The 21,616-nt window shown below is 48.9% G+C and overlaps 6 protein-coding genes across 6 annotated transcripts; 2 read left to right on the forward strand and 4 right to left on the reverse strand.

The window, feature by feature from the left end:
- Positions 1–2,106: 2,106 nt before the first annotated feature.
- Positions 2,107–3,281, forward strand: F5147DRAFT_837296 (Aldehyde/histidinol dehydrogenase; the record flags this gene model as incomplete). Its single annotated transcript, XM_041444054.1, has 7 exons — positions 2,107–2,166; positions 2,346–2,396; positions 2,449–2,476; positions 2,527–2,818; positions 2,865–2,964; positions 3,013–3,066; positions 3,123–3,281. The coding sequence occupies 7 exons, from the start codon at positions 2,107–2,109 to the stop codon at positions 3,279–3,281; spliced, it is 744 nt and encodes a 247-aa protein (XP_041292440.1).
- Positions 3,282–6,909: 3,628 nt separating this feature from the next.
- Positions 6,910–7,728, forward strand: F5147DRAFT_802229 (uncharacterized protein; the record flags this gene model as incomplete). Its single annotated transcript, XM_041443294.1, has 1 exon — positions 6,910–7,728. The coding sequence occupies one exon, from the start codon at positions 6,910–6,912 to the stop codon at positions 7,726–7,728; it is 819 nt and encodes a 272-aa protein (XP_041292441.1).
- A 2,283-nt stretch (positions 7,729–10,011) lies between these two features.
- Positions 10,012–12,159, reverse strand: F5147DRAFT_636467 (uncharacterized protein). Its single transcript, XM_041432915.1, has 2 exons — positions 12,078–12,159; positions 10,012–12,023 (listed from the first exon to the last, which is right to left on the reverse strand). Exon 2 carries the CDS (start codon positions 12,013–12,015, stop codon positions 10,462–10,464), a length of 1,554 nt encoding a protein of 517 aa, XP_041292442.1. The 5' UTR covers positions 12,016–12,023; positions 12,078–12,159; the 3' UTR covers positions 10,012–10,461.
- Positions 12,160–12,601: 442 nt separating this feature from the next.
- Positions 12,602–15,703, reverse strand: F5147DRAFT_577531 (uncharacterized protein; the record flags this gene model as incomplete). The annotated part of the gene is made up of 16 exons (XM_041431400.1): positions 12,602–12,659; positions 12,712–13,030; positions 13,090–13,244; positions 13,294–13,717; positions 13,764–13,818; positions 13,869–13,994; positions 14,041–14,106; positions 14,159–14,173; positions 14,226–14,311; positions 14,361–14,434; positions 14,481–14,543; positions 14,631–14,699; positions 14,767–15,099; positions 15,136–15,276; positions 15,337–15,476; positions 15,539–15,703. 16 exons carry the CDS (start codon positions 15,701–15,703, stop codon positions 12,602–12,604), a joined length of 2,289 nt encoding a protein of 762 aa, XP_041292443.1.
- Positions 15,704–16,163: 460 nt separating this feature from the next.
- F5147DRAFT_201191 (Thioesterase/thiol ester dehydrase-isomerase) lies at positions 16,164–18,107 on the reverse strand. The gene is made up of 11 exons (XM_041428557.1): positions 18,050–18,107; positions 17,959–17,986; positions 17,555–17,905; positions 17,361–17,503; positions 17,200–17,307; positions 16,957–17,149; positions 16,882–16,904; positions 16,809–16,834; positions 16,599–16,757; positions 16,407–16,539; positions 16,164–16,351 (listed from the first exon to the last, which is right to left on the reverse strand). Exons 3-11 carry the CDS (start codon positions 17,899–17,901, stop codon positions 16,266–16,268), a joined length of 1,218 nt encoding a protein of 405 aa, XP_041292444.1. The 5' UTR covers positions 17,902–17,905; positions 17,959–17,986; positions 18,050–18,107; the 3' UTR covers positions 16,164–16,265.
- Positions 18,108–18,458: 351 nt separating this feature from the next.
- On the reverse strand, positions 18,459–20,966 carry F5147DRAFT_696780 (DUF89 domain-containing protein). Its single transcript, XM_041437469.1, has 17 exons — positions 20,829–20,966; positions 20,767–20,772; positions 20,493–20,708; positions 20,311–20,421; positions 20,252–20,260; positions 20,096–20,205; positions 19,931–20,036; positions 19,869–19,881; positions 19,638–19,815; positions 19,574–19,584; positions 19,453–19,523; positions 19,081–19,393; positions 19,014–19,024; positions 18,945–18,953; positions 18,835–18,887; positions 18,656–18,782; positions 18,459–18,594 (listed from the first exon to the last, which is right to left on the reverse strand). The coding sequence occupies exons 1-17, from the start codon at positions 20,873–20,875 to the stop codon at positions 18,552–18,554; spliced, it is 1,434 nt and encodes a 477-aa protein (XP_041292445.1). The 5' UTR covers positions 20,876–20,966; the 3' UTR covers positions 18,459–18,551.
- Between the last annotated feature and the right edge of the window lie 650 nt (positions 20,967–21,616).

The following is a 21,616-nucleotide window of genomic DNA, read 5'->3' on the forward strand; positions in this document are numbered from 1 at the left end:
ACAAATTTTGAAGCTCAATGATTCAAACTGTTCGGGGCCGAATGAATAACTCCACATCTGTTACCTCGACGGAAGGGCCAAGGCCTGCGTGCTCCAAGAGTGCACATCTTGAGCTAAGGGAATGTGTCTTGATCATTCCTGTACAAAATATCAATCTTTTGAAGCTCATTTAATGCATTGATACTTCGGCTTCCCAACATGCGCGGTTTCTCTACAATCAAGCATTTGCCCTATGCCTAAATGGTCAGCCAGTCCTGGTTACTAGCCACTCGCAGTGTACGCTGCACGATTTCTGCTCTTTGTCACTAACGATTCTGCTGAAGTCGAACATGCGTGTCATAGAGCGCATCAACCAATGCCTTTCAAAACACCAAGGTGTAGCAGAAAACACGAAAAGGAACTTCAAGAGAGGGCCAAATCAAAAGGTTCGGTCTTCTTTTCCTAACAGAACATAACAGTTCCGATGATTTAGCTAGGGACCTACGGCACCTTAAAAACTTGAATGGCTCAAAAGTTAGGACGAGCGTAGCGGATGGAATCAATGCTCGCCATATTTCAATTCCTGTCCAGAATACATCTCATGTCGAGGGCGATATTGATGGGCGTGTGTGAGATGAAAGAATGAGAGAGAGCAATTGAGGAGAGATTAAAGGGGGAAGCGCTGGAACACAGTTTGGCGAGTGGGCAGCTAGATTGCACTGTGAGCAAGAAGCACCCGCCTAGATTCATCTACTTATTTTTTCTTTCAATACCAGCATCTACGGTGCATTTCAGAGCCGATGGATGGATGACCAGGATTGACGGGTCTGTCATAAGCATGTACTTACTTACATTTTTCCTAGGCCGATTTTTCACTTCCCTGCTACTGAACGCTCACAGCCGAGTCCAGACCATCGAGAGAAATATTTCATCGGCTAGTCACGATGTAGCACATGCATATGTCCACAACATCCCAGCAGTCTGCCCTTTAGCCCGCAGTACAGAAGAGGGAGATATCAAAAGTTGTTGATTCAAGCTCTCCGAGGAACTACAGCTTAAAAGTACCAGAACACGATGGTCAAGGGTATATCTCAATTCTCAATACAGAACGAAATGTACTTCTTACCGGCATTGGCAGGTGTTAATGTCAGGTCTTCAGTATATAATTCAAGCCTGTGGCTATGTCTAGATTATAATTCATGAAACTGCATCATATGTTCATTACCGGCCGTTGCAGTGAGTTTTATATTCTCAGCTCGATGAGGAGGGCCAGACTCGGTAATCAACAAGGCAAAAATTTAAACTCGATTTTGACATAGAGGGGTGTGGTACCCAGGTCACTCCTAATTATGGATCTAAACCATATTCTGCTACTAAAACAACGCCTTTATTTTGGCCGATCAAAGGGAAGCATATAGGCTTTGGTGAACGAGAGAAAATGTTGAATCGGATGGGCGGTACTATATACGAACATGCGTGAAACCAAACAAATCAAGCATCGACACATAGCGAGGAATGTCGCGTAACATCTAGTGCTTCAGACTCGTGATAGAGGTAACCTTGGAGCTTGAAGATAGTCCTGCACACAGTTCAGGTCAGTAAGGTTAGAAAAACATCATTGGGATGGTGATATACCTGTGCAAGTTTTTCCCCTTCATGTAGAATAGTGAGGCAAGAGCGCAGATCCTTCAAACACCACTGCCTTTCAAGCCAGGAGAGGAGATTATGAGTCCAGAAAGACTCAAGTATACAGGTAAGCCTCTCATCCTGCGGGTTCAGAGCTCGAGAGAGATGGAGGGCCCAGTTTTGACATGCATACTTCAGAGCGTCAGAAGTTGAATGACTTCGTTCCCATGCTTGGCTTGTGAAATTGATAAAGGCCACCATTGCATAGATGGCCTCCACGTCCGGTAAAGGACGATTGTACGTTGATATAAAGGCCGAATGATCTTGGTGCCTTAACGCCAAAAAGGCCGGAAACAACAAGAAATCCTGGCAAGTTCCTGAACTGCTGGATTACTTGAAAAGTGGGCTGTAGAAGCGAATCTGGGACAATGATGAAATCTCCGGTTGCTTCTAATGTGCTCGAGTATTCTTCCATTGTCACCCAGAGAGTCGTTAACCGCCATGTTTGACCCTGGGGTGTCTGCAACCAGTCTAGTGATGTGCATGGCCCAGCTTCAGGCCGTGGGCCGGCCAAAGCCGAGCCTGATTAGGCCGAGCTGAGCCGGGCCCAAGTCAGGGCCTGACCACGACCCAGGGCCCGGCTTGAGGTGTTGAAAAGCCTGAGCTGGCGGCTCAGGCCGCGGCTTTTTGTCCCTTATTGGCCTCGATATTTCTTTGTTCATTCGCTAACAATCCGGCAGACCACCGAAGACAAGCTCACCTATACTCATCATGAACCAATTGGTGTCGTCGTAAGTACACGTATATCAGCTCCCAGATCATCCTCTGATGTTCATCTGATAGGGTCAAATCATCCCATGGAATTTCCCATGTGCGTACACATCAGCCGCTTCGAGTGTCATGCCCTCATTCGCTTCGCAGTGCTCATGATGGCATGGAAACTTCACCTTATTAACGAGGCTGGCTTCCCACCCAGGGTGGTTAATGTCATCTCTGGTTACGGAAACACTGTCGGTAATGCCATCTCCTCGCATATGAGGATAGAGAAGGTCGTCTTCACTGGCTCAACCCTTGTTGGTCGCAAGATAATGGAGGCCGCTGCAAAGAGCAACCTCAAAAATGTCACCCTTGAGCTCAGTGGAAAGAGCCCAAACATCATCTTTGACGATGCAGACCTTGAACAAGCCGTCAACTGGGCTGCATTTGGTATCTTGTGAGTATACCGTGTTGTCATGCAAACTACACTCATATTTCACCAGCTGGAACCACGGTCAGACGTGTTGTGCAGGTTTGCGTATCTTCGTGCAAGAAGGCATCTATGACGAATTCCTCAAGCACTTCATGGAGAAAACTCGGTACGTGTGCACGTTTATGATACGATATATCCGCTAATGATGACGTGTTCAGGTGCAAATAACAGCCTCGCGCGTCAAGGAAAGTGCTTTTAGCAAGGAATGCGAGGTAATTCCATTTCATGCCTAGCCCACTCGCTCACTGACAACATCGCCTCTCAACAGCTCTACCAATCGATAGACATCATGCACCCGGTCACAGGTGAACACAACAGCATGCTCATCCTCGCGCACATCAAGTACTTCCATGTGCGCAAAGACATGCTCACGGGCAGATGCACGATACCAGCATCCATGCCTACACGGTTCATGAAGTTCTTTTAGTATCTCACCGTTACACATATGCTTAGATTGAATTTCAGATCATTTTGTTCTTGAAAGTGTTACAGTAACATGGCACGAGTCCCCCGCCAGCAGACAGCCCTCTGCCACCGCACGGCTATAGACGACACCGGAGTCTCACCAGCTCTATAGACGACAGACGACGATAGATGATGATAGATGAGAGACGATAAGCGGCAACTGCCGGCTTAGATAAGCGGTCTGGACCGCACGTGACATGGACATGACGACATAGGTCTAGAAGACCTATTTATGTTATCAAGATAGAAGGCAAGCCTCGCGTTGCCTCATGTACTGATAGAAGGATACCACGTGGATCCTATCTCTGATGGAAGCGTACCGCATGGACGCTATCTACAATAGAAGCCCGCCTCATGGACGCTATCTCTGACTCATGTAGATAAGCATATTAGAACCCAGCTTTAGGCTGAGCTTAGACACGATAGAGTAGCCTTATATAAGGTCGAAGATTAAAGTAGATGTTCCTTACTTTAATCTTACTAGGTACTACCCAGAAACTAGTCCAATCAACTAGGTTTTCCCTTGAACTCCTTGTCCCGCTAAAGCTACCTGCTCGACATCGACTCGTACCTTCAGTGACGCCTCTCACTGTCTGTAACCTCTGCTATCATCTCAGCGTAACCCCTCGTTAACCACCACGAGCTACGTTCAAGTACGCAACCTTTGCTTGTCTGTAAAGGCCGACGACTCTCAGCACTCGGTACCACTGTCGTGGTTGTCGCTGTTAGATTATCCTAGTCGCACACGACCGCTTGTCGTAACAAAAGATTAAAGTATAACTTGCACGTCACCCATCTGTGATGCCAGATCCCTGATCGTACCTATCTTCAACGCTACCGAAGATCTGTAGAAGAAACCCCGAAACGTACCGGCCTGACCAGTCGCAAGAATATAAGAACCGCTGTCACAGCAGAAGACTTCCTGCTCGGAACACTACAAAGAACGAAGATAACCATCTCCAATATGGCAACTTCCCGCAACACCCTGGCCGCTTCCCACCTTACGGGAAAGGAAACTCGTATCTACCTAAACGAGAAAAGATGCTTTGTATGCCACGTCACTGGCCACAAAGCCGCGGGCTGCCCACAATGGCCCAGAACCCCGCGGAGAAAGATGATCGAAGAAGACCTCCGGGTAAACTCTATCAAAGAGACCGGAGTTAAGAAGATTGAACTACGGGTGAATGCCACCCTACTAACCAGAACGAGAAACACCCCCATCGCGACTTCTATGGTCATCGACTCAGGGGCGTGCCAGTCCTTTGTCAACAAGGACTTCTGCACGACGCACAGAATCTCGTCGCACCAGCTAGAGAAGCCTTTTACGCTCTCTAACGCTGACGGATCCAGCTTCGGAAAGAAGCCAATAGAGAGGTATTGCACCCTCTCCTTCCAGATAGATGAACGGGTATGCACCGAACGGTTCTACCTCGCCGAGCTTACTCCGAAAGAGAAGCTCATGCTTGGACAACCCTGGCTTATCAGCCACAACCCCGCCATCGACTGGACGAACGGCACGGTGACTCTTAAAAGCACCGTAGATTCCCGAAAGAAGGAAAAAGAGATAGACTCCGACCGGAAGAAAAACGGCAAGACGCCCCTCTTCCAGAAAGAAGAAAAGAAGGGCGCACAGAAAAGGAAAAGGTCCGTCTCCCCGACCACTCCCCGCGCCTTCTCCAGTAGCCTCGCTTCTATGAGCTTGGCACCCACAACGAAGATTGTACCGGTTCAAGAGGAACCGCACGGAAACCCGCCATCCGTGAAACTCCCTACCGCACGATCTACGAAAATCGTGAAAAAGGATTCTCTGCCCCGTATTGACCTCGCGGCAAAACGATTTGAGCAGAAGAGACCGGCCACTGATCCGGAGACAACTCAGAAGAAGGTCGTAAGACCTGCGGTGATTACGGACTATATCATCCCTGATACACCAGCAAAAAAGATCGTACCGGCTGTTCAGCCGATGAAAGAAGAGACTCCTGAACCTTATCGATTCTCGGCGGAGCCTGCATTAGTCCTCGGAAAAGGACGTGCAGTTATGACAGAAGAACCGCCTCGCTCGAAGGCACCCAGACTGGCCCCTGAACCAGAGACAACTCAGACCCCTAAATTCGAATTTTCCGGAGAACCGATCTCCGTTCTCGGAAAAGGAAGAGCCGTGTCGACGGCGGAACCACCTGCAGCCAAGAAACTCAGGTTTTACGAAAGCCCGGCTGATGACACCGACACAGCCGATGAAAACCCCATCCCGAATTCCCTGAACCTCTCCATGCCTTCCGCGGAGATCCCCGCTGATAACATCGATGCAATGATGCAACACCGGGAACCCGCACCTGAACCATCTTCCGACTCAGACTTCGACATGTTTATAGAACGTGTTCGTATTATCAACGAGGCCCATCGCTTGAAGGATCTGAGCGAAAATGACCCTGACGAGTTTGCTCGTCTTGTAAAGAAGGAAGAAGAAGAAGTCGGACCGCAATTTATCCGCTTCACAGATATGGAATCTGACGATGGCCGAAGCGAAGAACCAACACACCTCGCTTCCGAACCTCGGGCGCTCTACGCGCCACACCCTGCTTCCAATCCCATTGAAAACATATGGTTGGATTTAGAAGAACCATCGACGCACAACTGGCGCATGGTTGATGAAGAAGGAAACGACATCGAGTACGAAGGCCCGGACGACGGCCTTGATTTTTAGACTGAAGATTAGTCATGGTAGACTAACGGCTTATTGAGGGGGTAAAATCCCTGATTTATTCTCGTTTCACGCACGACACCCCCACCACGAATACCATTTCCCGACTACTTCTCTGATGATCTTTGATGACGACTTCGACGACGGCCCGGCATGGCCTTAAACTGCACGATCTCCGCAAAGAGAATAAACTACGGCAAGTCCGGCACGACTTTAAACTGCGCGATGCTCCGCAACGAGGATAAACTATGCCCGTCCGAAAAGACGTAAAACTAGGAGAAAGGACGAACTCCCCGAACGGTCCCCACAGCCCTGGAACCCCTTATCCACAGAACCCTCTTCGATATCCAGATAGATCCGAAAGATCTCAACAAAAGATAAGAAGACGATCCTCCGGAACGAGGCTAAACTATCACGAGGCGAACTCCTTATCCCACGGAATCCTCCAGAACGACTTCGACTCTGATCAACAAAAGATAAGAAGACGACCCTCCGGAATGAGGTAAAACTATCATGAGACGAACTCCTCGGAAACTCCTGCAAGCCCTCGGAACCCTCTAGATCCGCCGACCATATCAACAAGAGATAACGGAACGCACCCTTCCATTATGGCAATGATTACCACCCTCTGATGAAGACGAACCTTGATCCCAAGAATAAAACAAAGGATTAACGAAGATCGTACCTATCACGGCACCTCCCCTCTGATAGTGAAGAACCACCCCTCGTGTCCCGATAACGAGAAGATCTTAGCCTCATGGCTAGATAGATAACGATAGAAGAACTCTAACAAAAAGATAAGTCTAGAAATCAAGCGGAGCTTGGAAACAACCTGGAAGCCATATAAGGCCTCTCCCAAGAACATCCTTCCCCAGAACCTCCCAACATCATGACGACCTCTATTGAAGAAGAAACTATCCGTACAGCACTGAAGGACTCCGACTACGGACGCATCCTCAGAACGATTGAGAACAATGCGTTCAGCGAAACCACTATTCTCACCCCCATGTACTCCCAAGTGATCGACGACATCCTTGGCGAGCAAGATGCCAGAATCGGTGCAGGAACCTCCCTCGCCGTCTGCATTATCCGTACCACGAAGCTGCTGGAAGACGTAGCCAATCATGATGACCTCGATGAAGGCACGAAGAAACTTGCCGTGCTTCATTTACAGAAAAGGATTCGCGTACTCGCGCTTCACCTCCTTCCGCTCGACTTCCCAGACATCGCGAACCAAGCTGTCAGAACAGTCGAGGCAAGGCCTCATGTTGAAGAAAGATCCCGACCGGTGCGCCCGCTAAGAAGAAAGGCGGCCACCATAGATCGTACCCGTACCACGCTCTGCAAGCGTTGCGGAGGATACGGACACTCATTCAGAAAGTGTCCAGATTATGTTTGTTGCGTTTGCGACGAACTAGGACCTGACCACCTGTCGGTCCACTGCCCTCAACTCAATGGACGCATCGTACTCCAAGAGTTTAGAGATGAAGAGAAGTTCTTTGAAGCTCTCTTAGATTGGGAGCATAACCATAAAGCGCTCGCGGACCTCATGCTCAGACACCCAGCACCGCCTTCGCCCGAACCAGAAACTCCCTCCGTACCAGCCGTCTCCACGCCTACGACACCCCCGACGATGGAAGCTGACGATGAACACAGGATACTCAAAGTCGGTGACTTTGACGCTAGTAGAGGGGTAATGTTACAGTAACATGGCACGAGTCCCCCGCCAGCAGACAGCCCTCTGCCACCGCACGGCTATAGACGACACCGGAGTCTCACCAGCTCTATAGACGACAGACGACGATAGATGATGATAGATGAGAGACGATAAGCGGCAACTGCCGGCTTAGATAAGCGGTCTGGACCGCACGTGACATGGACATGACGACATAGGTCTAGAAGACCTATTTATGTTATCAAGATAGAAGGCAAGCCTCGCGTTGCCTCATGTACTGATAGAAGGATACCACGTGGATCCTATCTCTGATGGAAGCGTACCGCATGGACGCTATCTACAATAGAAGCCCGCCTCATGGACGCTATCTCTGACTCATGTAGATAAGCATATTAGAACCCAGCTTTAGGCTGAGCTTAGACACGATAGAGTAGCCTTATATAAGGTCGAAGATTAAAGTAGATGTTCCTTACTTTAATCTTACTAGGTACTACCCAGAAACTAGTCCAATCAACTAGGTTTTCCCTTGAACTCCTTGTCCCGCTAAAGCTACCTGCTCGACATCGACTCGTACCTTCAGTGACGCCTCTCACTGTCTGTAACCTCTGCTATCATCTCAGCGTAACCCCTCGTTAACCACCACGAGCTACGTTCAAGTACGCAACCTTTGCTTGTCTGTAAAGGCCGACGACTCTCAGCACTCGGTACCACTGTCGTGGTTGTCGCTGTTAGATTATCCTAGTCGCACACGACCGCTTGTCGTAACAGAAAGCCGTCATTGAGCCCAAGCCGAGCCGCGGCTTTGGCCTGGCTTGGGCTCATGGCTCTGTTACACTGACCGTCGGTCAGCGTGTGTGAACTAGGATAGGTCTTCTCAGCGACGGCTCGAGTGAGCCTACTGAAGCTGAGGGTGGTTCTCGGCTTGACGGAACGTCAAGGGTTCCTCCGGTGATCTCAGTAAGATGGCGCTCGTCGAGATACAGGGCTAGCGGATACGGCTAAGAAGCGGGGAGCGACTTAGAAGTGCGGTCTTAGGCAGCTGAGCTGGGAGGCTTAGCTGAACAAGTTCTGGGATGAACCTAGTAGATTAAAGTAAAGTCTAAGTACAATAATCTGTCTACTTATATGTGCTACATGTAAGTGTTCAAGCTCAGTCTGTAATCTATAGTATATCTAGGATCTATGATAACAAGACATGAGGGTCAGATAAGGTACATGAGGCTTAACCTCTGATCAAGCATGCAGCGCCAAGTGCGACTGCGCATAAGTACATGAGGCGCTAGGAAGCGCTCCGGATCTTCATGAAGCGACATGCTGTATACATGCGCTGATCTAGGGTGACCATGAGGCATACAGCCTCCATGGATCAGGTACAAGGCTGTCTAGGCCAGGGGCGGGTCATAGCGCCAGGGGCAGCGTCACAGCGGTCCAGACCACTGTCTTTCTAAGTGCAGGCGGTGTTCCGCCACATCGGGAGTCTAGCAGAGTGGGGGCTGGTGTAGGCAGAGCTGGGGCTCCAGTAGGTGTTACGGATGCCTGTAACAGGCTTGGCCTGAGCTTTTGCAAAGCCCAAGCCCCCCAAAGCCGAGCCTAAGCCGGGGCTTTCAGGCCGAGCCGGGCCCGCACATCACTAAACCAGTCACACCCACCCAAGGTCTGCAACCAATCTCTCCCTACCTGGGTCTGCAACCAGTCTTTCCCTCCTGGTGTCTGCAGCCATTCTCGCCCATCTGTAGTCCTCAGCCACTCTTGCCCGCCTTGGGTCCGCAGCCACTCTCACCCCTCCAGAGTCTGTCTCCAGTCTTTGCCTCCCTGTGTCTGCAACCACTCTCGGATGCCCAAGGTCTGCAGCCAGTCTTTTCCTCCCTGGGTCTGCAGCCAGTCTTTCCCTCCCTGTGTCTGCAACCACTCTCGGACACCCAAGGTCTGCAGCCAGTCTTTTCCTCCCTGGGTCTGCAGCCACCCTTGTGCGCTTAGGGTCTGCAGCCAGTTCTTCCCTCCTTGAGTCTGCAACCACTCTCTCCCGTGCTGTGTTTGTAGTGTCTCTCGCCCGACCTCAGCCTGAAACCAGCGTTGTCGCTCACTATGAGCCTGAAGCCAGTGTTGTCCATCCTGAGTCTGCAGCCAGTCTCGCCCACCCTGGCTCAGCAGCCAGTGTCCCCCGACTTGGGTCTCCAACCACTGTAGCCAATGTCGCCCGCCCAGGGCTTGCAGCCAGGCTTGTGTACCCAAGGTCTGCAGTGGCCCTCCCCCACCTGTGGTCTGCAGGCCAGCCTCAGTAGAAGAGGTCAGTGAGGGTGGGGTGTCGTCTGAGGTCTGTACAGGTCCAGATGTATTCAAGGAGTGGAGGTACAAATTATGCTTAGGCTTTTCCGGGATCAGTAGCTGGTGTCCCGTGTTAGGAGTTTGGAGCTGCCAGTGCTTCCCTCTCTTGGTCCAGCTGAGCCATTGCTTCCCCCTCTCAGTCTGCAGCCAGTACTTCCCTCCCACCGTACGCAGCCAGTACTTCCCTGCCATCGTCCACAGCCAGCCCATCCCTCCCTCAGTCTGCAACCAGCACCTTCCTCCCTCGGTCTCCAGCCAGCCTTTCCCTCCGTCCGTCTGCCCGAGCCAGTACCTCCCTTCCTGGGTCTGCAGCCAGCCCTCTCCTCCCTCGGTGTGCAGCCAGTGCTTCCCTCCCTTGGTGTGCAGCCAGCGCTTCCCTCCCTCAGTGTGCAGCCAGTCCTCTCCTCTCTCTGTCTGCAGCCAGTCCTTCCCTCCTTTGGTCTACAGCCAGTGTATCTGCGCATTAGTTTGTAGCCAGGCCTGCCCATCCCGGGTATCCAGCCAGAATTGCAATTCTGAATTACGATGCCCCCAAAGCCATAGTAGACCTATAAGCATTTGCAGTGGCTCAGGTGGCTGGACAATAAAGTCCAATGTATGTTTTAAATTCTGAGGTCCGTGGGATCCTATAGCTTGGCTATGCTTTGTTAATTCTGAGAATGCGTCTAAAAGGGCCGTGCTTTCTAGAAGGTCGTGCACCATCAAGCGGAGACAGGACAGAGCCAGGAGAGAGTGCGGTGGTGCGATGTTGTGTACTTGACAGAGGGAGGAGTTTGAGTGATGAGAAACATAGTCGCGGACGGAGGAGTGGTAGATATTCACGGGGAGATTGCTGTCAATAAGAACATCTATCACAGATCGTAGCTGTACAAGTACACTTTCGACGTCCCTGCCCTCACCAGGGCCAAGAAGTTTTGAGATTTGTGCCATCGGCAGAGGGTCTGCAAGGGCAGCGATAACAGACAAGTGCAGGTATGCGAGTGTTGGGTCAGTGCATGTGGAAAGGATTCGGTCGTACAACTTGTACACCTCTGTTCCTGGTAGCAGTTCGCTCGTTAACTCGAGCATGAGTTGAAGTCGATCGCGGGGATCGTTGTGTCGATCATCGATAAACTTCATCATCGTGGACGCCACAATAAAACGTCTGCCTGCTCGGCTCGCCAGCCGCGCAAGTTCATCAGTTGATGGCTGTGGAAAATCGGGATGGCGAGTGCCCAGCTCTCTGAATAACGAGATAGTGGCAGCAACCCCATCCCCAGAAGTTCTCACTGGTATCTCGCACACCAGTGGACGTATCTCTTCTGTCTGCATAGCTTTATGAATATACTCCTCTGAACGACTCGTGAGCAGAATGTGGGTGATGGGCAGATTGGGCTCGCGAAGAGCTTCGCCAAGTAAGGAGATTAGATCAGTGAGCTCGCTCTCAGATGTGTCGTCCTCGGGAGACTCAGAAGCGCATTCATCAAGGGCATCGATAACAAACGTCAAAGGTGGGCATTCACGTAGCCTGAGTTGAAGCCTTTGGAGGGGTTGGAGAAATAACGCCTCCATCTGGTCGCGAAGAGATGTGTCGTGATCTAGCAATGCAGGATTGTCGAGGATGATTCTATTCACGTCTTCCCGGATGCTGGGAAAATTTCTTGCAAGCTGGTAGACAAGAGTCGCGAAGAAATAACCAGTTGTGCGGCGCTTCGTGTGCTTGCGCGAAAAAAAGAATGTTCCTGCAAGCCGCTTTTCCTTGCTTCCTTCTTTTACTTTCAGACCTCTCATTCTTTCGGCTACGGTGAATGCAACAGCAGATTTTCCTACACCCGCCGTGCCATGCAGCCAGATGAGTTGGCTCTTTCCTGGACGGTCCAGTGACTCGTAGATGTAGTTGAGAAGGGCCACTCTGGTCCCTTCCAAACATTTCGGATGGGGCTGATGCTCGCGAGAGTCATGTTGGGCACCCTTGACAGCGACCTGGGCAAGCTTTTCCCAAGTTCCTTCAGACATACTATTATCTAAGAGTTGTTAATAAGGTCAAACGGCGAGACATAAGCTATGATAATACTGACATGTCTGACTCTGACACTTTTAGAAAGGATTATCGTTATCGTGGTATGTAGCTGAATGCCGTTTGATGATTGATAGTTATCGATGATCGATAAGTGACTACACCAGTGCTGGGTCCAAGACTCTAGGTCCGTGTGATTCAGTTACCTGAAAAGTTTCTGCTTCGATAATGGCATCACGAAAGCCACACATGCTGTAAAGTAGGAACAGTCACGGGCAACATATGTCCGACCAGATACTCATCACTTGAAGTGCTCGTCGCAATACCGCACTGACTAACAACTCGGACGATCTTATCGCATGCATATTGCATGCGAAACGAGAGAAGTACAAGCACGAGAACCCACAGAGTGAATGTCGTAGTAAAGCAGATTGACTGTAAAATGGTGTCCACAGTCAAAGTGGAAGCATCATGGCCAAACGGTTGACTCAAGCTCTTCGAGCCTTTGAGGAATGAATACCACTTATGAGAATCATAACAGGATTTCACACATACATGCATATAAATACCCTCAAGTTCCAAGCATCAGGTGCTATCGAAGTCCTCAGCGTGAAGTTGAACATAGTTCAAAAACCCAGTTTTCCTGTACCAGCCAAGGTCAGTCTAACTTCGATAATCCAAGGTAACTTACTCACCGCCCAACCTTCGTCGTGAAATGTCGTGCCAGAGGTTGACGCGACATTTTTGGCAGACACACTGGGGAAGGCGACCAATGTGGTTCGTGATTAGCATCCAACGAGGTTAATAGATAAACTATCGCAGGAAGGGCGGGTTGGTTGAACGGAACGCCATGGTTCTGAAACCCAAAGCCTGGTGGCTGGTGAAAGCCGTGCCTACCTTGGTGATGGAACTGATTCGCAGCAAACCGGGGATTTGCTACATGTGTTTGCGGCATAATAGTTTTTGATCGAAAATCCCTGACATAAAAATCTTGATGGGTTCCAACATGGGTCACTGTCGTAATGGGTGAGCAACGACATCGCAAGATCATGCAGGACCGAGAAAATGCTCACCAAGGATCAAATCCTCCGGCTCAATACCACCATCGGCCGCGTGGCCCTTGCCGTTCCTCAATAGATACTGCCATGCGTCCTTGACACAAGAAAGATAGGCTTCATGCACCACCACGACATCAATCTGACTGTATGGAGGCACTGCGACGGGCCACCTTGTATACAATGTCATTATCACAATTTCTGCCAGGTAAAATATCTCACCCTGCGACAGCTTCAGGCAGCTCGTAGGCTTGGAGAGGTTGTCTGTGTATCGGGATATGCTCCCAGCACCAGTGCTCGCCGTGCGATCGCTGAGACAGGCTGAATGCAGCTTTTCCGTCTTTGATGACGTTGCTGAGAAGAACGAAGGATTCAAAGTCTCCTCCAACCGGAATGTAGCCGATGTCACCGACAGAGAACTTATCAGCCGGCACGTTCTTTTCATACCATGTATGACCATGAGCGCCTTCAGCATTCCAAGTGAGGTCTCGTATCTGTCGCAGAGTCAGTGAAGAAGTCTTAGACTCCGTTTCTTCGATTAATGCTTCTAACTGTATTGGGAGTACGGGAGACTGCCTTCCGCTGGGAAGCAGGGCTCGTGCCAAAGTGACGAGGTGGTTTATTTTCTTTTGTATCTCTTCCGTCACTGCAATGATGTGAGCAAGGGTTTTATCATGAGCTTGAATTTATACCAAATTCCTCCCCTCTGTCATATGAGTACGTGACGTGCCCGTTGTTTGGTAACATCTTGCACCTTCCTTAGTATAAAGCTCAAAGCATATGAAGACGATGCTTACTCGCAAACATGCATCTAGCAATGTATGCGCTAACCCGTAGTTTCGTGCAGTATACCACTCGCCGTCCCGAGGAGGTGGCAGACCAACCACAAGAGTTTTGAGAGAATCGACTCGCAATGAGGAAGCCTACATGATCATAAATATGAGTCGCACGATAAATCAGGCGACGGACCTCGATAAAATCCTGAACCTTATTCTCATCCAGGCTGAGCTGTCTCTGGACGTACATCGCTGTGTCCTAGATGTCTATCAACAAAAGAACGACGGCATATTTGTGGTGAATCATTCACAGCAAGGTCGCGATACTGTATCTCACTGTATCAAACGCTGATCACCTAACCAAAAGAAAGACCTTACAAAACGCAACATGAGCTCTATCGAGGTCCCTAGACTTGATGAACGTAGCATTTCGCGAACCAGAGCTTGAGGGCTCTGCGTCTGAACTGTTCTTGTATTAGATGGCACGTCACGAACACTCAACAGGATAAACACCATTCGCTAGCAAGATAAAAGGAGTTGGGGCTCGTTCATCCGAAAACCCAAGCATCTGAGGTAAATTGGGGTGACTAGAAAATGAGACCAGGTGGAATCAAAGTGCTTCATGTGACATACTAAAGATTCTGCAGCATCTTGACGTCTCGCAGCCATTTCTGAAAACCCAATTTGAGCAACATTCTGTAGACGCGAACACGGCCACATTACAGAATATGCAATGTCCTTGTCATCATCGTATTTCTTGATTAAGGCTCGTTGCCCTTGTACCTGGACTTCCATTGCACCAGCCCACCATCCGTCCTGCAATCGAGACCGGCCGCGTAAGATAACCTCTGACTGGTGATATCGTCGAAACTAGTGTGGTATATGATGCATGAGCAAGCCAAAAAAAACGCAATGGAACTTATTGCTAACCCCATGGTCATCTTCTAGGGTCAATGATAACAGTTCCGCAGGGAGATAATGGTCTGTAAATCTGTTTTCGGATGGTGATAAGGGTTCCCCTCCTGCCGTCACCGGAATATCGGATTCAGCAACTATAGACTCAGCTGCATTGACGATCCCTGGGCTTCGTATCTCTATGACCGAGTCTGGTTTATTCAAAACCTCATGATAGGCAGGCGGAAGTGGAGCATCGATGACTCTTTCAGCTGTCGCGTTCGAAGCAGTACTTCCTCTCAGTGAGTTCACGGCGAGGTGTATATTGATAAGAGTAGCGAGCATCGTCGCAAGGGCTCTTCAGTAATTGGAAGCTGAATTCAACAACACGCACACCTGAAAAGCCTGCGCTGCCTCGTCAAGCATGTGCATGTACTCGACCAGAGCGTCGTCAATCGACGACTTACGCAGGAACCTATCACTCCACTTTGAATCGGCCAACTTTCTCATGAACTGATGGATAGAAATCAGGGTGCTGTCAGGAGTTGAAGTAACGATTGGTCAACAATCGTTTTAAGATAACGGCCAGGTGTACCTTTCAAACCTTTCCAAATTCCTAAGAAGTGACCCCGGAGCTTCATGGTATCGTCCACGCATTTGTTCATCGATGTCAATTAGTATTTGTACAGCACGACGCGCCAAGCGATCACAGGCGGACTTGTTAACTTGAATGTTCTACATGAAGGCGAACATAAGTCGAAGCACGCGAAGACATGCTATTTCAAGCATCCACTCACCTGGATAGTTTGCAAGATGAGTAGCAAGACTGAGACAGCGGCACTGGCTGGAGGAAACTGCATGGTTGCCATGAGATCCCTGGCGAAAGCCGTAGTAGTGATTGCTGCTTGCAAAGGGTCGATATCAATCCCTGGCTTTTTCATACGAATGAATCTAAGTGGCATAGTGAAGAACTTGAAGTTGATTGAGAGCAGTAGTTGGGTTGTTGTACCGAAGGGACAGCCCAGGGACGTGGTATACGAAAAAGCAAGTTGGGAAAACAGTAGTAGCTTAACTGAGACCTCGTGGTGTATCGTGTAGACTGATATCACAGAGTATCACAGACGAGAACGGTAGACTCATCCGTCATGCTGCTATGCATGAGAGTTCAGCGGAGATAACAAGGAGGTCGCCAGGTCAGACCGTCAGCACGAGCTCTGACAGTCAATGTACCTTAATTATACCTCCACAAAATTGCAGTTTATTACTCGAACGATGCATGGACAATGACAGAAAATTTTGGCTATTGTCATTGAAATTATAGTGATGCATCCATGTGAGTGTGTTTCTGAGTTGACCAGGGAGAGCGGAAGTCTAAGACAAGAAAAGCTATCGAAAATAACTCAGCCTTAATTATTAGATTTAGCTATTTATAGACGTTCATTCCCGTAGCACGAAATAATATCCCGTCATTGTAGGGTTAATCCAGAGGACTGCTCTTACTACGAACGTCAATTAGTGTAGCCACTAGGTGCTTGGTTTCTTGTTTCTTTCTCCCCTGATTTGATTGCCCATCTCAAGTGCTCGTTTCCCTTCTAACCAAAGCATCGCCTCTGCCATTCCACAATTTATCATTCAAGAATTCATTTGAAATGTGCTTGCCCATACCTTGATAAGTCTTCGGGACGACTTGTCTAACGACCGCTGCTCCATCATCCGGATACCAAGTGAAACGGAAATCGTTGGTGGTCTGCTCGTGCCCAGTCCGCACATCGACAACATTAGCTTGGACCCCGACATGCTGAAAGACAAACAAGAATTTAGAAGCGAACGAAAAGAAGATTTAGACTTGAAATGTACCACTACACCAGGCAGCTCCCCGGGAGGGGTAGTATGGAGAATTTGCGAGGTCAGCCGTAGAATGGATCCTATAGGAACGGGTTTGGCGAAAGAGATACTGTCCAGTGACATGAATGTTACGTGCGAACGTGTGAAGAGTGATGCATTCGCGAAACCCAGCTGAGAGCACTATATTAACGACGTGGCTAGCAGTATCAGTAGTCAACACACCTCATAAGCAAGTCGCATGAGATAGCCTTTGTGAGATCATCAGTTTTGTACAAGGCAGATTCAAAATAGTCACCTCCGAAGATTTTCTGGTGGACACTTCAAACATGTTATCAAGGCCGCATAAAGACAGAGCCGAATGAAAACTAACTTGCGTTCTTGAGGAAACATAAGCATAGTCTTCTCCAAATTTGTCTCGCCCATCCAAACGCGTTCATAACCGGACAGACCATTGTCTTGAGCGTATTGCAAGTACACTGAGTGCAATTCTTCCGCTTCAGTAGAACTGGGAGGCACCCTAGAAAGAGAGCGAAGGGCTAATGATTGTCTGCGCTTCTTTGCATCTAGTACTTGTCCTCAGTGGATCCAACAAATGTGTGAGACCGTGACGCACTTTCGCCTATCGAATACAGTGCAGTCTCTTCGCGCGAACCAAGTATGAGTGGGTTTACCGGCCGAGCTTTACGAGTTTGTGCGTCCCTGCATACCATAGAGAATCGACCTGGAGGAACAGCGCTTCTCAAGCTAAAGCTCTGACAAGCGGTGATTACTGACCGAGTAGCAGAGTATTCTCCACACCGCTTGCACCGAGTGCTTCCATCTTTACAGCCACCTCCATCGAACTAGTCCCAGTGTAGATGACCATGCCACTCAAACGGATATCCCTGACAGGCGAGAGAGGGGCGAGAACGTCCAGTCTGGATCAAGTTTTAAAAGCGCAGTTTAACTTGACCTTGATGTCCACTAACCTATCAACAGAAGCGGTGACCATGTAAAAGCCTCTTTCACGTATACGACCAAGGGTTTCCACATCTGGTCCCAGCATATGCCTGTAAGATATCGATCCAGCCAGTGAGTCAAGGTGCTCCATAAGCATGCCAGTCCGAAGTCCACCCCATGCGTTAGTATACCGCTCAAGCAACTCCGGAGACGACGCAAACGGAAGAAGGATTTCGGCGTATGTATCGTGCATGTACCGTGGAGGAAGCGGTTGTTCGGGTGCCGGAGCTTCTACAGGATGGTCCTCACTGGAAGATTTCGACGTCGAGGTGGCATTCAAGAGTGCCTCCGACCACAGCATTGGTGTCCTCAACATGATACTAGATCGTGATTAGCTCTGTTTTTTTTTGCCGTCTTTCAACATAATCCGTACTTGTGGTAAGCGGGATTGGCCTTCTCGCCTGCAAAGCCGCCAACTCGACATTAGCAACATCATCAAAACACTCGTTTTGATACTGACTGACGACTTTGAGAAGATCATCCAGCGCTTTGATATCCTGTGTTTCAGTTGCAGCTTTGAGTTCTGTTGAGGTAGTTGCTGCATCGATTGTCTTCCCTAATTGCGCTGGAGAAGACGATATTGACCGCTGAGAGGGGGCGAGGACATATTTGAATGATCTGGTGGGAAGATGCCGTCCTTTCAGCGAACGGAATGCAAACATACTTCCAAATGCTCGACCAGTGGATCAAAAGATTCTATACGGCCACCGCCTTTACAATGTCGGAAGGCATCCGTGGACCGTGGATCTAACACCTTCTCCAAGAGTACTAGTTAAGTACTAGGCTTGAGTTGGGCTGGAGTACATTTAAAATAGAGACATCTTCGGCTTAAGATAAGTTGCCGGGAACCGGAGCCTCAGATCTGTCACGTTATGAGTTGGAATGTAAATTCTAAGGCTCTAATCTAAGTACAACTGTAGTTCCACATATCCAGCGTATGATTCTAACGACAAAAACTGCGCCAGTCTACTGATTAATTCTTCCTGGCAAAAAGCTCACCAAAGCATACCTGCAGAACATAGTTCAGCGTTCAGCGTCCAGTCGGTGATTTAAAGTTGCGCGTAACTCACTTCCCGCTTGTTCTCCACTTGTCGCCTTTGTTATCAAGATTCTCCGCTACTTTCTCATCTATGCCCACCGCTACGTCAGCCTTATTCGTACGAAGACTGAGAAGCGGGAACGATCCTGCCAGTGGGCCTGCCAAATATCATTCTTAAGCAATGACGAAAAGTATTTGTGGGTTACTGACCGATCGCGGTTGGAAATGGAGTGGACACAGGCCACTTAACATCACCTGCAAGTCTGACGTCGGGTCGCAACGATGTTACAGATATTGGCAAAACCTAAAAGTACACTCACTTGCGGTAGCTTCAACGCAGCATTCAGAATTCAGGTTTAGAGATCAGTATGGCGACGAAATACACCCACTTGAGGTCCCCCTAAGGCATGCATATTTCGAATGCTAAGTCTTTGGAAGTTGGCAGATGCTACTCACTTTGAAAATGACCAACCCAGAACCACTCAGCCACTGCCCTAACTCCGGTGCTAGTTCGTTCATGTTCCAGTAAGGCCACGGACCATTCCAAAACTCCGTCATCTTCTGTCCATTGCTAATATCTGTGGCGAGAGTGAAAATACCCTTATCTATATAATCTTTCCATCGAGTGACCATATGCTGCAAGTGGGCAAGAGAATCTGGAGTAGTTGTGGGGTTTGGTGGAAAGAATGTGGGAGAAAGTAGAGACGAAATGGTGTTCGCAAAGTCGGTAGGGGTGACATCAGAAACGAACCATGGGAACAGTTTCGGGCTTGTGAATGTAGTCAGATATCATGATCGTTTCGAAGCCAGAATCTCACGACAACGTACTGGAACACGACTTGAGAGAAGTACGGAGTGTAAGTGACCAAAAAGTCTGCAAAAACGAAGTCTGTAAATAGCTGTATTTCGAGGTTAGCGATATTGCTTGCAGAAACGACAAATAACGAACCTCAAAACCAGCTGTTCATAACAAATGATCAGACACAAGAGCAGTGAAAAGTAGTGAAAAGTACCGTTATCTAGCACGAAGTCCAAACGCTTTCCTTGATTGGCCAGAGTTTTGATGTAACTCCAAACAGCACCTTGGTCGTCCTTGAGAATGAAGTCCGACCTCGCCTCCTGAGCCTCTTTACCGACCGTCTGCAGGTGCTCTATGTCCGACGGCGAGAGGTGCGTCAAGAGGGAAAGATCCTACATATATCGATGTCAACGATCTGCGAAAAGGAGCCTCACGGGAGACTTGCTGTTGCATTGCCCCTAGATCGAGCGTCTATTAAAAGGCACGAAAACAAAAATATAGACCAACCAAAGGCACATCTGAATCATCTCCTTGAACAATACTTCAAGTTTATCAGAATCCCCCTGAAGTTTGACCTTTTCGCTTTCTAATTCGTGCATAGTGGTTGCGATTTCTAACAAAACCGCATCATGTCAGTCATATCCGAGAAAACCAAGGCCTGGTCGAACTTACGATAGATAGCTGCCCCGCTGTTCTTGAACATTTCTTCCTTTTGTGTTGAAAACGGGTCATACCCGCGCCAGTATGTTCTCTGGTTAAAGTACGCGCGGATCAGACGGTATCTATACGTGTCTAAGCATGCAGTAGCTCCTGTTCGAGATGACATACAAGTAGCATCTGCACGTATAATTCAGAGATCTGAAGTTTATGGGGCAGATATGACCTACTCTGCATACAACCATGGTGCCCTGAACCAAGTGTCGCGGGACGTCTGTTTCAGACTCTCAAGTTCGGCATTATATTCTGCGACCAGAATGTCCCCATCCTGAGGTATGTTTCTGTATCATATGATTAGGATCTTGAGGGATCTAAATACGTTGAGGAAAGACGATAGTCATGTTCTACCCACTCGAGATCGTGGTCCCTTGCCATTCGATACTTCAAACGGCTTATTTCTGAGATAATTTCTTGCCCCTCTGTTATCTTCTTAGACAGTTCTTCTGTCTTGGAAACGTCCGAATCGCGGACTTGTTGAATTTCTAAAGTCATGTCATGGAGAAGACGATGCACATGATCGATGATGTTTGTCAAAATGATGGGCCACCTCTTCACCACTGTGTCATATCTTGATGGACAGCCAGTCAACTACAGACCTCTCGGAGTGCGAGGGAAAGGAGACTCACGAGAATCTGGATGATTAGACCCATCAGCCTTCTTCTCATGTCGTGTGCAAGGGTCAACTCACCCAGATGTATCAGTTGGATCATAAGGTGGGTATGGTGCTTGGAACATCTTGCAGTTCGTGGATTATGTTCTCTTCGACCTTGTAAGAAGAAAACCAAAGATCGACTGATCAATTCAATGATCGCAAACTGGAAAGACTAGCTCAAAACTGTGGGAAATAGTAGCAGACTTCTTTCTATAGCCGAGCCTCATGGGTATTTCTCTATCCACACGTACACCCAAATACACTTGATTATACACTCTCGAGGTCGGGCTAGGTTGTATAGAAGCACCTCAGGACAGGCTAGGCGATGACGTGCAATTGAGACACATGAAACATATCAACGATTTGACTACGCGTGACGTAATAGACCCGGGCACCGAGCGGATTTCTACGGAAGACTCAAGGAAGACTCCCATCAACGATGATAATAGGCTCAGTAGACTTGGGCTGGGGGAAGCAGATAGACACTATGTTGACGCTGGCCCTGCGTGGCAATCTAAAGTAGTTTCGAGTCTTGGTTCACTCACCTTCGAAGCGCACGTCGGGCCTTTCAGGAGCATATACCATGTACTACCAGTGTCACTTCACTGTTTTCTTCGGCTACGATGAATCATATGATCCATACATCCCACCGATCTCTCCTACCCGCATAACAGTTCAACGGCGGTTCTCTCACTTCATCGTGTCACCACTTCGCTAACTATTCCTGGTATTGCACTCCCACCACTCCTGGGAAACAGTATGCTGGGCGGTTCAGTGCTGATTTTGTTGAGGCTCGTAGAGGCGAACTCGAGAGATTGGGTGTA

This window comes from Suillus discolor (genome assembly GCF_016758755.1).
Source record: "Suillus discolor strain FC423 chromosome Unknown F5147scaffold_30, whole genome shotgun sequence".
Lineage (NCBI taxonomy): Eukaryota > Fungi > Basidiomycota > Agaricomycetes > Boletales > Suillaceae > Suillus > Suillus discolor.